Source organism: Myotis myotis, unplaced genomic scaffold (genome assembly GCF_014108235.1).
Source record: "Myotis myotis isolate mMyoMyo1 unplaced genomic scaffold, mMyoMyo1.p scaffold_m19_p_11, whole genome shotgun sequence".
NCBI lineage: Eukaryota > Metazoa > Chordata > Mammalia > Chiroptera > Vespertilionidae > Myotis > Myotis myotis.
This window is the reverse complement of record NW_023416315.1, coordinates 67,575,093-67,592,316: the sequence shown is the minus strand read 5'-3', so window position 1 is coordinate 67,592,316 and position 17,224 is coordinate 67,575,093. Positions and strand designations below refer to the sequence as shown.

The 17,224-nt window shown below is 38.0% G+C and overlaps 1 protein-coding gene across 2 annotated transcripts in view; it reads right to left on the bottom strand.

Moving 5' to 3' along the window:
• SLC13A1 (solute carrier family 13 member 1) overlaps positions 1 to 17,224 on the bottom strand; it is a 118,177-nt gene that overhangs the window by 44,665 nt on the left and 56,288 nt on the right. For both annotated transcript variants that reach the window (XM_036328811.1, XM_036328810.1), the window contains exons 7-8: positions 6,252 to 6,403; positions 242 to 361 (exon numbers count right to left, since the gene is read on the bottom strand). In XM_036328811.1, the coding sequence (XP_036184704.1) occupies positions 242 to 361; positions 6,252 to 6,403 (272 nt within the window). The remainder of the gene's footprint in view (positions 1 to 241; positions 362 to 6,251; positions 6,404 to 17,224) is intronic.

Below are 17,224 nucleotides of genomic sequence, written 5' to 3'. Positions count from 1 at the left end.
CATGTGATTGGTTGGGGACTCAAAGGAAACCAAGATGGAGTTGCTTTCCACGAACTCTCTTCTGCAGTGAACGTAGTTTACGTGGTGCTCTAGACTACCCTTAAAACATGTGTTCATACAGGTCAGCTTTGTGGGGAAGAGTAATGCAGAAGTGTAGCTTTGAGAAACAGGCAAGGGAGCAGTGGAGAGCTCAGAACCCAGACACCTTCATTTACCTGAGGAACATGGGCAATTTACTTACTCGAATCCTAGGAAAAGCCACTGAAGCCAAATCCAGGACAAGAGTAGGATAATAATAGCAGCCGGGAAGGAAAGCAAAAACCACGATCCAAAGTTGATGCATCGACAGTCAGGGTAGCGCCTGTGGGAAAACACGGAAGTAAACACCATACAGCACTGTGACCTCCATTATCACAACTCTTCCATGTCTACTGAGAGCGAATACTTTGGATGAAAATTGAATAAACGGCCTACTCTAAGGAATTAGTTTCACTGTGGTGTCTCTTATCTCACTTCCTCATACCCTAAAAGTTAAGTGACTGCAAGTATCTGCCTAGAGCAAATATAAATTTCTTTCATCATGAACTATGTAAGTACACTTAATTCTGAGAGGATCCTTTTCTTTCATCTGACACTGTTTTGGGTGTCTACCATGTGCCATGCACTCTTCTAACTATTGGGGATATAGTGGTGAATTAGATATACATGGTCCAGGCTCTCTTAAATATTATATATAAATGAGGAACACAGCCAATAAACAGGTAAGCATATAATGAATCAGAAAATAAAACAAGATAATGAAATAAAAATTATTAGGGGAAGGGAGAAATTTTATAGAATGTGGTCAAGGAAGGGGATATTTGAAATGAGGTTTAAATGGCAAGAAGGATCCAGTCATGTACATAACTGGGAAACAGCATTACAGACAGGAAATAGCAAGTCCAGTACAAAGGCCCTAAGGTGGGAATGAACTTGGAATGTTTAAGGATTAGACAGAAGGCCAGTGTGGCTGTGGGTAGTGAGCTACGGTTATAGCGACATGAAATAAAGCCCAAGACGTAGCCAATAAGGGTCGATAATATATCACCGTGCAGGTCATCCGAAGGAATCTGAGGTTTAGTAGAAATGGGATTAGGAGTAGCGGGAACATAGTAAATTAGTGACATGATGTAATTTAAAGTCTGTGTAAATGTATCACCTACATAAAACATGTTGGCTAGGTGGATTCTCACTATTGAAGGGAACAAGAGTGGAAGCCAAGGTATGGTAGGCAGAGTTCCAAGATAAACCCCTGGTGTACATGCCTTGTATAATCCTCTCCCCTTCTGTGGGTATAGAACTTAGGAATATGATGAGATTTCAGTCCCGTGATTTTATAGCAAAAGTGAAGGGTTCTGTAGAGGTAATAAAAGTCCCCATCAGCTGACTCTGAGTTAATCAAAAGGAAGGCTATCTTGGGTGGGCCTGGCCTAATCAGAGGAGCCCTTAAAAGAGGTTTTCCTGCTGGCTTAAGAAGTGAGTTTCCATGTTGCCAAAGGAAGGGGCCGTATCACAAGGATTTGGGTGTATCTGGTAGTTGCTGAGAGTGACTCCATGCCAACAGTCAGAAAAAAAGGGGGGGGAGGCACCTCAGTAATTCAACCAAGGGAAGTGAATTCTGTCAATAACCTGAATGACCTTGGAATAGAACCCTGAGTGTCTTCAGTGATTACAGGCTCAGCTGACACCTTTCAGGCTGGTGAGATCTTGATCGAAGGACCCAGCTAAACTGTGCCTAGACTCCTGCCCTGACCCACGGAACTCATGACATAATAAATTTGTGCTGTTTTGTCACTAAACGCATAGTAATTTTTAGCGTAGTAATAGAAGACAAATACATAGGGAAACCGATTAGCAGACAGGAAGTTTTGCCCAGGAATAGGGGAGAGTGAGAGTAGAGATTTTAGTTTAATTTAGATTGTTGGGGAAAAGAACAGAAGGCAACAGGTTTTAATATATTTAGGATAAAATGTAGGAGATGGAGAAAAAGTTTCATTTATTGAAATGAAGTCTGAGGGGAGAATGGCAAAAGAATAAGGGAGTGGTGGATCAGAAATGTTGCTGTGGGCATGTTAACTAGAAATGTCGCTTAATTTTCCAAGTGGCCATGTTGGATAGGCAGTAGATAAATGAGTCTGGAGCTGAGAGGAGAAAGCAAGTTAGGGATCTAAAATTGCTAGATACCAAACATATAAGTGGTTTCACAAACCATGGAAATGGGTATGATAATTTGGGGAGTAAATGGAGATAAAAGGACCCAGGAATGCACCCTGGAGGAGCTCTAAATTTTAGAGGTCAGGCAGAAGCGTGGGAATGAGCAGAAGACCTAACAAAAATCCTGTGAGAAAAGCATCGATTGTATTTACACCAGAAGACACTGAGTCTCAGATAGTTACGCTAATTGCTCAAGGTCACGGACTGTGCGGTGAAGCTGGATTTTTAACCCAGAAGGAGTGTTTAAATCACAACCTCTTTTCATTAAGGCATAGTGTCCTCAACCGAAGCTCTGAAGTGAAAATAAAATATCCCATATATATTGAAAAATATCCAGAGTCTAGAGCACAAACCTGATGTTTTAAGAACACTTTAGTACATCCTAGAAATGATTACTCCATAACAGAGACGTGGTTTGACCTAAAGCATAAATGCCTGTCAATGTTGAAACTCAGGAAGCCAGTGTTGTTATTGCAGATCTTATGCCCAACTACAAAATGATGAATAATTCTAATGACACCTGCACAAACTGTCTCAAAAGAATGAATGTGGCTATGGAAATTTACAGCCTTGAAACAGATTTGGGTCATTAAGATCACTATAAGCTAGTGTCCACACTGATCATAGTCTTTTTGATTAGTGACTGTTTGGATTATTTCTGAGTCAAAGCCATTTTTCAGTTTTGTATTTGTGTACTTCCAGAGGTTTCTTTTCAAATATTAGCTACGTGCTATTTATGAGCTAGGCTTAGATTTCTAACAGCAACAACAAAAGTAGCAGCAGCAGCAACAACACTAGCATGATTGACAGTTTCCTGCGTGCCAGGCCCTTTGCTAAGAGCCACATTTGCGTTTTTAATCCTCACAGTAAGGCTCTAAATTAGAGTTTTGCCCCCATTTCACAGTTGAAAAACCTGATGTTCACAGAAATTAAGCTAATATATGGCAAGATTGAAATCTGAACCAAAGTCTGAGTCCAAACTCTGTAATATCCAAATTTCTTCTATAGTATTGGAAAGAGAAATTCTGTCTGAGAAATATGTATTACTCATTTCTGCAGGGGAAAGTCATGGTATTTTTGAAGGTAACTACTGCTAGGTTTTAACTACTGATTTAAACTACTGATTTACCTTTCCCTCTGTAGTTAGTTAAGAAGAGAGATTAGAGATGTGGGCTTTGAATTTGGGGCACCTATAAACTCATTTCTTTTATCATTTGTTGGTCTGTAAACCTATGATAGTTATTATTTAACACATAATTAGTAACAGCGACTGTACTAATCATTGATAATACAACTTCCTTCCAAGCTGCTTTGTACACCCATGCATTTCATAGCTGACCCTCATGAACTGAATAATGTACTTTGATAATCAGCAAGCTCTAGAAATTGACTTGTGCTAATGTTCCAGTTTTTAATCTGGTATATTTGTGGGTTTTTTTGTATTTAACTAATAGCTGCTGTATTTGTTAAATAATATTGATGCATCAAAGCTACTCTTGTGAAAAAACTAATTGTGCCTAATAAGATTCCCCTTAATAAATGTATTTAAATATCAAAAAATATTTAGTTATTTGGATGATTTCCAGGAGCAGTCAGCACTTTATTTATGCCTTGGTACAGTTCATCTTAACTAATGTTTATTAATCACTTACCTGTGCCCCTTGTGGGCTAAAAGAAGGATAAGAATGAAAATTTTACAAACTTGTAATCATCAGGGGTGGGGGTTGTGCGTGTGTAAAGAAGACAAGTTTACAGAAATGTGAATATCATTTATGATAAGAGAAGATAGGAATGGCAATGGAGGAGGAACTGAACAGAGTTTCCAATAAGATAGCATCCACACAAGTAGAGAAAGAACTTGGCAGAACTGGTGGGTCTTCCAACAACCAGAGTAGGAAGAAATGGCTAATTATAGGGTAGTATTTATTAACAACAGTGTTAGCAATGGAAGACATTGGGTGATAACTGGAAGGATATATCAGTGTAGCAATGAATAAGGATCAGGAAGGAAACATTTTGAATTAGAATATTTTTTCTGTTAATCTTTATTGTTTCAAGTATTACATAGGTCCTCCTTTTCCCCCACTAACCTCTTCTAGCCCTCTCACGTCCTCCCTATCCCAACAGGCCCTCACCAACCCCTTGTCTGTATCCACGGGTTATGCATATATGCATACAAGTTTATTGGTTGATCTCTTCCCAACCACCCTCCTCTGCCTTCCCTTAGAGGTTCAACAGTCTGTTCATGTTCTACGTCTCTGGGTCTATTGAATTAGAATTTTGCCAACATGCCCCACCCGCATACAGTAGGTGAGGCAATGAGACTGCAGAGTGGAAAAGGGGCTGGGACTCGGGCCACCTGCCTCCAGCCCCCAGCTCCTCCCTGACTAGATCATCATTTAAATGCTCTGAGCCTCAGCTTCCTTGTGTGAAATGAGGGGGGTGTCTACATGGTTTGAAATTTCTGTCTGCATGTTTTCTCTTCTTCCCTGGCATTATTACTCTGGAGGCTAGGTCCTCCTTTTCCAAGACTAATGTTTCTACTCTTGACTTTTAAAAAATAATTACTTATTTTTCAATTACAGTTGATATACCATGTTGTATTAGTTTCGGGTGTACAACCCAATGAGTGATTAGCAATTTATATACCTTATGGAGTGATTCCCCTGGTAAATCTAGTACCCATCTGACACTATACATAGTTATTACAATATTATTGACTATATTCTCTATACTGTCATTTACATCCCAGTGACTATTTTGTAACTGCCAATTTGTACTTCTTAATCCCTTCAACTTCTTTACCAATCTCTCCTCCCTCCCCTGGTTCCCTATGGCAAATATCAAAATGTTCTCTATAGTGATGTATACTCTTGTTGAGTATACTATACATGCTGAATGTATACTCATAGAGACAATAAGTACACATGGAGGTCTGTGTTGTATGGTCCCTGAACGGCTATACCAGTTTTCTTTGTATGCAAGTTCTCATTCTTCCCAGTACAGAGTGAAATTTTTTGAGTCTTGGATTTCTTGGAAAAGCGATGCATGTACCACATTTTGAAAATACTTTTAGAAATTTCAGTCTGTGAATCTGCATCTTAGAGTGAAGCTTTCCTGCCTCTGAACCTTAATTTTTCTGTAATAACAACCTAAATCCTGTTTCAGGGCATCACGGTGCAGCCCACCTTTCTGGAACTCAGACTATAATTTGTCCTATTAGTACTTGAAAATATATCTTGGGTGTAGAATCAATCTGAGCTCTCACAGAAAAGCATGGCGTTTCAAACAACTGTTTCAATCGCTCTTACACAGTGCCAAGTATTTTTACAGTTACCTCATTTAATTCTCATTTAATTCTCACAGTAATCATGTGAGCTTTGCCTAGTTTAGACATAAAAAATTAAGTCTTGGAGAGTAATGTACTTTTTTATTGTTCAAATTCACAAAGTGACTTAATATTGTGGAATATTTAACCCAAGTGTTCTGACATATCCACAGATTCCCCATTTTCTGCAATGGAATGATAATACAATGCCAAACTTTTATTTAGGGTCATATATCTGTTCCTAGATTAATTTATTACTGCTATTTCTTGTAATTACTTAATCCTTCAAAGTTTTTTAAATTCCAAGCCATACCTCCAGTAATTAGTACTGTAACTCTATCTGGCATTCATCATTTACGTTCAAATGTCAGTTCCCAAAGACTTTATAAACAGTCCCATGCAAGTAACCCCGTATTGTTTCCTCTAACATTTGCAGTATTGTTTGTAATTTAAAAAATTTTCCCTATTTGATTAGAATAGTCAGTCAGGAGTTATCTTTTCTGAGCTGCCTTGGGGAATCTGTAGGCACCTGTTAATTTACTATGTCTTACATATTTAACTCTCAGTAGAAGGGATAACCCAATATAGCACCTCTGTCCCTACAGTCTCTAAATTAGGTTAGTTGTGTGCTTTCCATTGATTACGTCACCAATCCAATAATATTACTTACGTATTGAAATGTTCGGCAAAAATCAAGTTGGTGGAGGTACCGGTGATCGTTGTCAGTCCACCAATGGTAGAAGAGTAAGTGATGCACAAACACATAAGCTTACACATCATGTGGTTCTTCTTTGTTGGATATTTGATTCCTGTGACTGCATTCTGTCCAACAAGAAAATGTACTATGAGAACAGCTCTACTGGTAGCCATGACAAGCAGTAATAGCTTTGTTATGGACTGAATGTTTGTGTCCGCCGCCCCCCCCCCCCCCGCCCCCGCCCCCGCCCCAAATTTCTCATGTTGAAGCCTTACCCCACACTGTGATGCTATTTGGAGATACGACCTTTGGGAGGTAATCAGGGTTAGATAAGGTCATAATGGTGGGGCCCTGGTGATAGGATTAGTGCTGTTATAAGAGGAGATAACAGACAGCTTAATGTCTCTCCGTCGTCTGAGAACACAGAGGAGGTGGCCATCTGAAACCCACAAAGAAAGCCCTCACTGGACACGGATCCTGCTGCACCCTGACCTTAGAAATCTATTTCCAGAATGATGAGAAGCAAATTCATGTTGTTTAAGCCACCAGTCGATGGTATTTTGTTATGACAGCCTGATAGTACAGCATTTATCCTTCCATCAGTTGAAATATAACAATAAAAATATTTAACCCAAAACCACTGAAATATTTTACAAATATAGTTTTATTCCTTTGCTCATGCTTTCTTATTTCTAAACCAACCCTTTCCTCCTTTCTTCCCTTCTCACCATCACTCCCAAATTTTTTGGTATATTTTCCTGCTGAACTGGTAGTACATGGCAGTAAGTTCTTCAACCTCTTTTTTCAGTGTTTCCCTACCTTGGTGGTTGGATAAATATAAAATGTTCATGAATAACCCTTCAAAGATCCTGGCCTTCCAGATTTTTAAAAGAAATCTCATTTCCAGAGACCTTCAACTCTGCTCTACCTCAGACACTCTCTCCTACAGTTCCACCTTGGACAACAGCACATCCTCAAATGACTCCATCTTGGAAATCTCTATTTCTAATGCGTTTTGTTTAAGAATAGGACTTCCTCGGGTGAAAGACAAAAGCAACTTCATTTCTTTTCTCACCTATGCCCAATATGAATACACTTGTGTTGGTCTGATTTTTGCTGTCCCTGGGATGAAATCTGGGGCAGAATCTATAACTTTTCTAGTCACTTTGTTTAATAAAGTCTTTCAATCACATTTAGTAAAAAAGCACTCTCATTCCAGGCTGGTGTGGCTCAGTGGCTGAGCATTGACCTATGAAGCAGGAGGTCACAGTTTGATTCCCGGTCAGGGCAAACACCGGGTTGCAGACTCAGTCCCCGGTGGGGGCATGTAGGAGGCAGCAGATCAATGATTCTCTCTCATCATTGATGTTTCTAGCTCTCTACCCCTCTCCCTTCCTCTCTGAAATCAATAAAAATATATTTTAAAGAAACATTTAGAAAAGGCAACCTCATTTGAGTAGTTGTCATGAGCAGTCCTCCATTTAATAGTAAGACTTTAAAATTAGACCTTCTCCCCTGTATCTGGCCTACTTAAAAGCCCATAGTTGGAAGGAAGTTTGTGGGTTTGGCTTTATTTTTCTCTTCTAGCTCCAATTCCTTCCACAACTTGCTAGTGTCAGCTTTTAAATCCTTCATATTTGGAGTGGCAGAGGATGGACAGGATCAGGAAAGGAGTAGTAAGGTTTAGAAGAGGTCTTATTTGATGGATATAATTAAGAGATGATGTTAGAACTTTTTTGGCTTGATGGATGTCAAAATGACTCCTTTATCTGATGAGTACTTTTATGGATTCTTAAGAAATTTCTATCACTCAAATAATAACATTAGAGTCATGCTCCTCCTCTGTAGTTAATGCATCATTTCCGCTTGGTTGCTTATGACACTCTTGTGGTTTCTGCATGTGATGGTTCACACACATCTCTTCATGCCGAGGTCAAGTTGCCCAGTGTAGAAGCTCTCTTGAGGAAAGTTGCTTTTCAAGTGACCCCAAATACCACTTCTCCCATATGTTTCTGATATTTGGTCCATGGGAAATGGGCACCTCTGCTCTGTTGACGATAATAATGAAGCTGAAACTATATTAGGTAAGGAAATTCAGCCATAGCCTTTCACTTTCAATTTTTTTAAGCGTATGTCAATGACTACTCTATCGATCTCTTCTAGGTCTAGAGAAGAGATTCTCAAGTTCTCCGAGGGGTGGTTTCTCTATCTCACCACCTTGAGGTAAGTGGGAAGCTCTTTCCTTCCCTCTCTAATCCAAACCTAGAGATTAGAGCTGTTTGGGAAAATATTCCAAAGGTAGACTCTCTCTCAGCCTTTTCTCATTTTCAGCACTAAGTTTAAGAGTCTAAAACTAATTTTTGGTCATTTACTTTGCAAGTCCTTTGTAAGTGCAATATGGGAATACTTATAGTATGTGCTTGATATTAGAGTTCATTGGGGATAAAAAGAGTGTCATTTATTACTTTATTAACAAAGTCTGCTCCTTTATCACAGCTTCTTCTTCCAACTTTGCTGTTGAATTACGCCTATCCCTCCTCTCCTTCAACTCTATTGGCATGTCTAGGTCATTGAAGCAACTACTTATTCCCAGTAGATTTGTCTGCTTCCTTTCCTATCCAGTTTAGATTGCATGGTAAACCAATAAAATGACATTTTTAGGCTTTTTAAGAAATTTAATTGAAGTATGATTGACATGTAAAACACTGTACATATTCAATGTATACAATTCGATGAGTTTGGGGATAAGTATACACCATCACCACTATCAATAACTTTCCTGCCCTAACCGGTTTGGCTCAGTGCATAGAGCGTCGGCCTGCGGACTGAAAGGTCCCAGGTTCGATTCCGGTCAAGGGCATGTACCTGGGTTGCGGGCACATCCCCAGTGGGGTGTGTGCAGGAGGCAGCTGATCGATGTTTCTCTCTCATCGATGTTTCTAACTCTCTATCTCTCTCCCTTCCTCTCTGTAAAAAATCAATAAAAATATATTTTAAAAAAATAATAACTTTCCTAACAAAATCCTAAACTCTCTTGTCTCTCTTTGAATGGTAGTTATGTAGTAAAATTTCAGCTTTGAATGAACCCAACCATTTACTTTTTCTGAGTCATGTATGCCCCTGAGTAGTCAAGTACTGTTGGCGAAATGATGCACATAACAGAGGAAACTGGGTTCCCTACACTCACAGTCACAAACTTCAACTGCAGTACCCTGCTGCCTCTCTGTCCCACTGTGTTTCTCTGACCCAATTTCTCTACCTATCTGCACAAGAAGATTAAAAACCTTCCCTATTTTCTTTCTGTCTTCTTCTTAATGCCCCCTCACTCTTCACAGGTAACTTTGCCTCCTGTTCTACAGAAAAAATAGAAGCCAGGAGAAAGATGTCTCACTGTCAAGTGCAATAACCAATTTGCATCTACACTGCCTTCTCCTCCTTTTCTATATGTAGAATAGAGTAAATGTCTCCCCTCCAACTTCTTATTTCTGGACCCCAATCCCTCAGGCCTTCTAAAAAACCATATACAGATTGCTTTACTGGAATTTTCTCACCAACATTTAATCATTTTCAAGTCATCTTTACAAAAGAAAAAAAAAAAATCTTAATCCTCTTAATTAGACTACCTTAACTCACCTCCATTTTCACAGCCAGACTACTCAAAAGAATTGTGTACTTCACTGACTCCATTTCTTTAACCACTCCAATCTAGTTTTTGTCTCCTCAACCACCCAAAATGTATTTGCTATGATTATCAATAGCCTCCATGTTATAAAACACAATAGATACTTTTCTGTCTCAATCTCATAGACCTCTCAGCATCACCTAAAAGATTTAATCACTTCTTTCTGCTGAAAACTCTTCTTTGGGCTTCCATGATATCTCAGCCTTGTGGTTTTCCTTCTACATTTCTGCCTGTTCCTCTGTCTCTCTTGTCAGTTTATTTTCCTTTACCCTTCCTCAAAACTGGAATTTCTTGAAACTCTGACATAGGTACTTGTCCCTTCTCACAGTAATATTTCTCCTTAGGAAATCTCAAATATTTTCATTGTTTTAATGGATATACATATTCCAGACCACTAAAACCCTGTTTTTAGCCCAGACTTCTCCTTTTAGACCTAAATATCCAATTGTCTATTCAACATAATTTGAATGTCTTAAATAAAACTCCAATCCCAAAAATGTTCAAAACCAAACTCATTATTTCCTTCCTCAAACCTAGTTCTTTTGTTATGTATGATAATAGCAGAAGAACTAGCATCACTATAACCATAATTGCAAACACTGATAGTGTTAAAAGTTAAAATCAAATAAATAGTTTAATTCATGTTATCCTTACAATACACTGAAGTTAGCACTATTATTATCCCACTCAACACACGAAGACATGATACCCAGAGAGCTGGCTTGCCCAAGGTCACAGAGCTTGGAATGTCAGACTTAGATTATGAAACCATGTAGAGCTCAGCTGCTATTCTAGATCGCTTGTCCTCCTCGAAACCATTCTCTTCCTTATACCACCACGTCATCTCCATTTTATCTACTTAAATATTTCTGGACTCTGTTCCGTTTTTTCCATCCCCATTATTGTGTTGGTCTAAGTTGACATCATCTCTAATTTGGGTTACTGTAATAGTCTCCATATGGGCCTCCTTGCATCAATTCTGGCCTATTTCAGATCTATTCTATACACTGCAGCCTTCTAAAAAAATCTAGATGTATTTAAGACATATACAAAGAGGAGGATCGCCCTGTCTCATAGCTGAATGTAACATTGCAACTGAGAGATCTTTTTGAGAAATCACGATCAGAAAAAAGTTCCTACTCAGGAAAAGCCATAATGGATATGGAAATGGCACTTAGCATGACAAGGTCGGGTGCATTGAGTTGTAATTTGCCTTTCACTTTCTAATTAATTTAAAGGTTATCCCCCAGGGGTCTTTACTCTTTACCCCAAAGAAGTTAATTTAGAAATGTCTCCTTTGCTTATATTTCCTAGATGGAAATTATTTGTATTCCCTATGATAAAAGTTTCCATTGAAAATGTCAAAGCTAAATGGTAAATAAATAGAAAAACAAGTTTATAAATTCTTATGAGTGAAAATAAGGGTTTAAATATTATTTTACTCTAGGAAAGACTTCAAACACAAATCAGAAAGTGATGTATAATTTGGATATTATTAAGTTTATAATAAGAAAGAAACTTAAAGATGTGATGTGTATATAATTTCTCATTGTCACATCAAAACTTTCAAAAATACTATATATATATTAATTTTATATAATAGTTTAATGGCAAATATGGGCATATATATGTATATATATATAAAAAACAATGATTAAAATGGAAGATACAAAACTAAAAATAAATCTTATGAATTTTCCACACTTTTTTCTTATATAAAGATCTTTAAAAAATAAGTTAAGGCACATAAGGTGATATATATGCAAATATCACAATCTAGAAACTAGTATTAAGATCTCAAGGTAAATTCAAATTCTGCAGTAAATTGTAACACTAATGTCATAATACATGGTTAAGTAAGTGGAGGTGTTTGGGAGGTGGAATGGGGTGCACCACTTTTGTCACCCAGTAAACATGAGGCCCACACAGTCAACTCTATTGTTATTTTTGCTTAGGGCAGGTGATTGTTGGGCTGAGCAGTTGAAGAGATGATACGGTAATAAGAGGTAAAGATTGAGGACCACAAGGACAGTAGTAGCCAGAGACAAGTCACTAATTGAGCTAACTGTAGGTATAAAAACTACAAAAAAAAATGAGGGAGGATTAGTCTTTGACCCCACTGGGCAGTAGTTTCAATTTGAGACCAAGGGTTTGACCGTAGGCTAAGAGGGAATTGAAGTGAGTCTTTCGGGATAGAAAGTAAGACCTTGACACTGGGGGCATGTGTTTTCAGATATCAGCACAACAAAATAATGACTACATTTCTCTATAAGTGGAGAAGGAACCGTGTGTGTGTGTGTGTGTGTGTGTGTGTGTGTGTGTGTGTGTGTGATGTTTTCTCATTGGATTTTGGAAGAGAAAAAAATATCCCAAAGTAAAGTAGAAAGGGGAAGCAGAACATCTAGAGGAGTGAGGCTAAAGATATAAAGATAGTATCCTGTGCTGGTAACTGAAGGACATTCCATGGATATATTGTAAATGGGTATGTGCCTGCTTTGTATGTTTCATAATGAAATTAAATATACAGAACAATGTAATTTGTAAAAATAAAAAATAGTCTTGGTTAGGTGGCTCAGTTGGTTGGAGCATCACCCTTTCCACAAAAAGGTTGTGGGTTAGATTTCCAGTCAGGGCACATAACTGGGTTTCCGGTTCAATCCCCAGTTGCAATATGTGTGATGAGGCAGCCAATCAATGTTTCTCTCACACCACTGTTTCTCTCTCTCTCTCTTTCTCTCTCTCTCCTTATTCTCTCTCTAAAAATCAATAAACATATATATATATATGTATATATGTTTTAATGGCACTTAGCATGACAAGTGCTGTATAAAATATATATCCACACACATATATGTTACTAGAAATAAGACTGAAATGAAATATATATCCACATACATATATGTGACTAGAAATAAGACTGAAATGAAATATGTTAAAATTTTAACAATGGAATTATGAAGATAACTGCTACCTTGATACCTTTTGTATGTCCCACAATTGTAAGAAAGGTTTTTTAATATATAAAAGAATCATAGATTATTGGAGCAGAGAGATGTTTAGAGATTATTTGGTACATGGACCTAATTTTCCAGAATGAGTCTCAATTTTGACAGCTGGTCATATAGCAGATTGAGACCAGAATCCATGCATGAGTTCCCTCTCGATGGTTTCCCTTGTAGCATCCTGCCTCCCAGAACACTTTTACATGGATGAGTTTTTAAACCTACATCTGAAACTTCACATTGAATTCATTTCACATTGCTTTCACCCCAGCAATTGTAACTTGTTGTGTTTTTATTCAATCTCAATTGTGTCATACATTCGTATTTCACACAAACACATCTAAGACTTCATATGAGTTCCAAAAATTCTCCTAGGTGACTTAAAAAAATTATCTGGGACATGACCAAATTCAGAATCCTCTGTCATTGCTACTGGGATGATGCTCAAAAGACAGTTCAGAACAGAAATGCTGCAGGTCCAGATATAACTCACTACAGCCACCTGGTGGCAGTGACTACAGATTCTAGGAGCATGTTCCACATTCCCAACCTCAGGTGCTCAACACACTTACATGAATCAGCGTGGACTTTGCCCCTGGACTCCACAGTGCTGTATAAAATAATTCATTCGGGTAAGTGTGGTATGAAAACATTAGGGTTTCTATTTATATTTAAGTAATTACCTAGGGCTAGTTGCACAAATACTAGTTCCTGCTAATGATTTTCTGCTTGCCAAAGACAGCAGCTTTAAAATAGTCTAGCTCTTTTTGGATATTTACTTGCACTTACCTTAATAATATTTATATAATACTATCTCTTAATTTTGAAATTGTAGGCATTACAAGTAAATTTCTATGTTAGACGTGAATTGAGCTTCCTTTCATGTCCTCCTCCACTGAACATGCTCATACTTTTTATATCTCCACCGTTCTCCCATTATGGCTACACTGTTACTTTGCTTTGAGCAGAGTTCAATGTTCAGAATATTGTCTAGAGATCTATTATCAGCAAAGTACTAGGATACCTATTACTTTCCTGTTTTGCACTCCCCCCACATCCTTAATTGATTAGTTTTCTAAGTACATATCACTAAATCTCTGGATTTAGGTGATTGTCTCTCAGAACATTCAAATGATTGAATATCTAATCCACATTAAGTAGTCTACTAATTTCATTGCCTTGAAGACATGTCTTCCAGAGCCTTCTGCCTGCTCCAAATCTAATCACTTTTTCCTCTAGACCTGCAAAGAGCTATCTAGATGTTTGTTTATCCTCTCACTTCATTGGTAGTTTCATGGATATTGATTTCTAGATTGGAAATAAATGTTACTCAGAATTTTGAAGCATTTTTTCCCCTCTTGTCGCTGAGTTTCCAGTGTTGCTATAGAGAAGTCTTCAGCCATTTACTTTTTTGCCCTTTTTAAGGAATATGTTTTCCCCTTTCTGGAAACTTTTAGAGTCTCTTCACCCACAGTATTCTGAAGTCTCAATGTCCTTTCCTATGTGGGTCTGTTTTATCTCCTATGGTAGCACCCAGTGGTTCCTGTAGTCAAGAAAAGCATACTCTTCACTATGAAATTTTTCTTGAGTGTTTGATGCAATCTTCTTGGTTTTATTTTTTTCTGATATTCCTATTATTTTTCTTGTTTCTTTTTATTTTCTCCTACTAAATTTACCATTTATATTTTATTATATTACTTTTATATATTTATTTTACATTTTATTTTTGTCTTCTTTTTTTTTAATTTTACTTTTTAATCTTGACCTAAGGATATGTGGGGTATTATTATTATTATTATTATTATTGATTTTAGAGAGAGTAAGGAAGGGAGAGAGAGATAGAAACTTTGATGTGAGAGAGAAACATCAATCTGTTCTTTCCTGTTTGCCCCCTGACCTGGGATTGAATCTGCAACATGGGTATGTGCCCTTGAAAGCAAAGTGCTGTGATCGGGTATGAGTTTGTTGTCTCCTCAAATCAAAGAATTAGTCACGGACCAAGATGGTAAATGGAAGCAAAGTTTATTGAGAGACAGAAGGACTTCCTGCAGCAAGGAGCAAAGGGAGGGGCCCAATGTATGTTGCCGGTGAAGCTTCTTTGTCTCATGCCCCTTAAGCCAGTCCTAGAAAAGGTGCAGTTGGGGTTCCTGGACAGCCAAAAGCAGGCCAGTGTCCAGACCTTCTGTTCCATGTTGCAGCCGGGCATAGTTCAGCATCCAAGCTAATTAAAGTCCATTAGTCCATGTGTGGAGTCCTATGGGGCCACAAGCTATGTGGTTGCAAGGAAGAGTCAGGAACCCAGTGCACCAGAGAGAGAAGAAGGTGTGCTTCTTTGTCTAGTGTTAGATAGATGCTTTGTTAGCTCTTGATTGGTCATTTCAAAGAATTCTGCCTTAGCAACATCCATACATTTTAAAGCTCAAGTTCCCATGGGGAGATGAACCAGATTGAGAACTGCCACTTCAGGTCTGAGGTGACATCACTGTTCTGCCTAGTGCGGTTGCTTTAGCAACTGCTGCCTAACTGGGTTCAATTCTAGGTTACTTTGTTTTTCTTGGAACAGGACCCACCTCACCCGTGGTCCCAATCCTGACTGCCTAGCCCTCTTCTATCTCCTCAACCTGACAGGGAATCCAACCAAGGCCTTTTGTTGTACAGGATGACGCTCCAACCAACTGAGTCACCCAGCCAGGAGGTCTCCTTCCCGTTTTATAGACTGTCCATCATATTTGATGAGTACAATTTCTTTACCTTTCTGAATAGATTAATAGTAGTTTCTTTTCTTATGTTTTCATCTTCTTGAAGTCTCTGTTTCCTGTAAGTTTCTCTTTCATTTTTGCTTGTTTGGGATTCTCTCTTTCTATGCCCGAGGCTTTCTTCAAATATCCAGGTCTTTTTAATTTAGTTGTTTGCTCTTACTGAAGTCAATGAAAGGCTGGTTGGAAGCTCTGTAGGTGTGCTTCGGGATTTGATGAAGACTGTGGGCTTCAATGCAGTAGCATCAAACTGGGCTTTTTTTTTTTTTTAAATCCAATGCTATATGTTTTCATCTTCTCTTTTGTGCTGATTGCATTCCCCAAGGAAGAAACTTCTGGTCTCCTGCCTACTGAGCAGGTGGGGTGGAAGTCAGGGGTCTCACAGTTTAGCATATAAACTGTCACTCAATGCCCCTATTTTCATTGTGAAACCTCCCCCCAACCCTGAACTGTGTCTGGTCCTCCTTACCCTCTGCTTCATTATATCTAAGATTACACTTCTCTTTGGTGTGAGAGGGCCAGTTGCGTCTATGTAGAGTTGAACTGTTTCATTAGAAATTTTTTACTTATCCCCACTTTTCAACATTTAAAAACTTTGAGGGCTGCTTCTATGTAAATTGGATTGTTTATTGTCATTCCTCACTGCTGATTTAGGACTCCACTTTTGTGGGGTAACTAAATCATTTCTCACCCATTCTCTTTTTTGTTTTGTTAATCCTCCCCTGAGGGTATTTTTTCCACTGATTGTTTAGAGAGTGGAAGAGAAGGAAGGAGGGGCAGAGAGAGAGAAACATCAATGTGAGAGAGAAACATTGAACTGTTGCTTCCCGCACTCACACCAACTGGGGTCAGGGATCTCACCCAGGTAGGTGCCCTTGACTGGGAATTAAACTTGTGACGCTTCAGTGCACCAGCTGATGACACTCTAACCACTGGCCAGGGCTCCCACCCATTTTTATTTTTTTTTATTTTTTTTACCTTCCAACCTCTAGTATGATTATGTTATCATCTCCTCTTCCCATAATATGCATCTGGCTTTGAAGTATTTCTATAGGAAGTGATTTATGTAAAGAAACTTCAGAATGAAAATAGTAAGTGAACAGCAGAAAATGTAAGAGGAGATTCTTCTACTCTTGATATAATCTCTTCATAAAGATCAGATGAAGCTGTAATTGGTGATAATCTGAACAACTCAGAGAAGCTGGTAACAAAGTTGAAGTTATCAATAAAACTCCTTGAAATATGTTTTATATCCCTATAGTTAATAAAGATTATGTTGCATATTGTGAATTGGGAATATTAGGTTATAAAATAATAGTATGATGAATAGATAGATATTAAAAATTTAGCACTCCAGACATGAGGAATCTTCATAAAAACTCTACTTTTTCAATGATGTTGAAAGTCAATTAAATCCAGAATTTATTTTATAAAATAATATTATTCTTAATGTTAAATATTTAGAAGCTTCATTTGTAATTTCTTAGTGAAGAGCAAAAAGTAAAA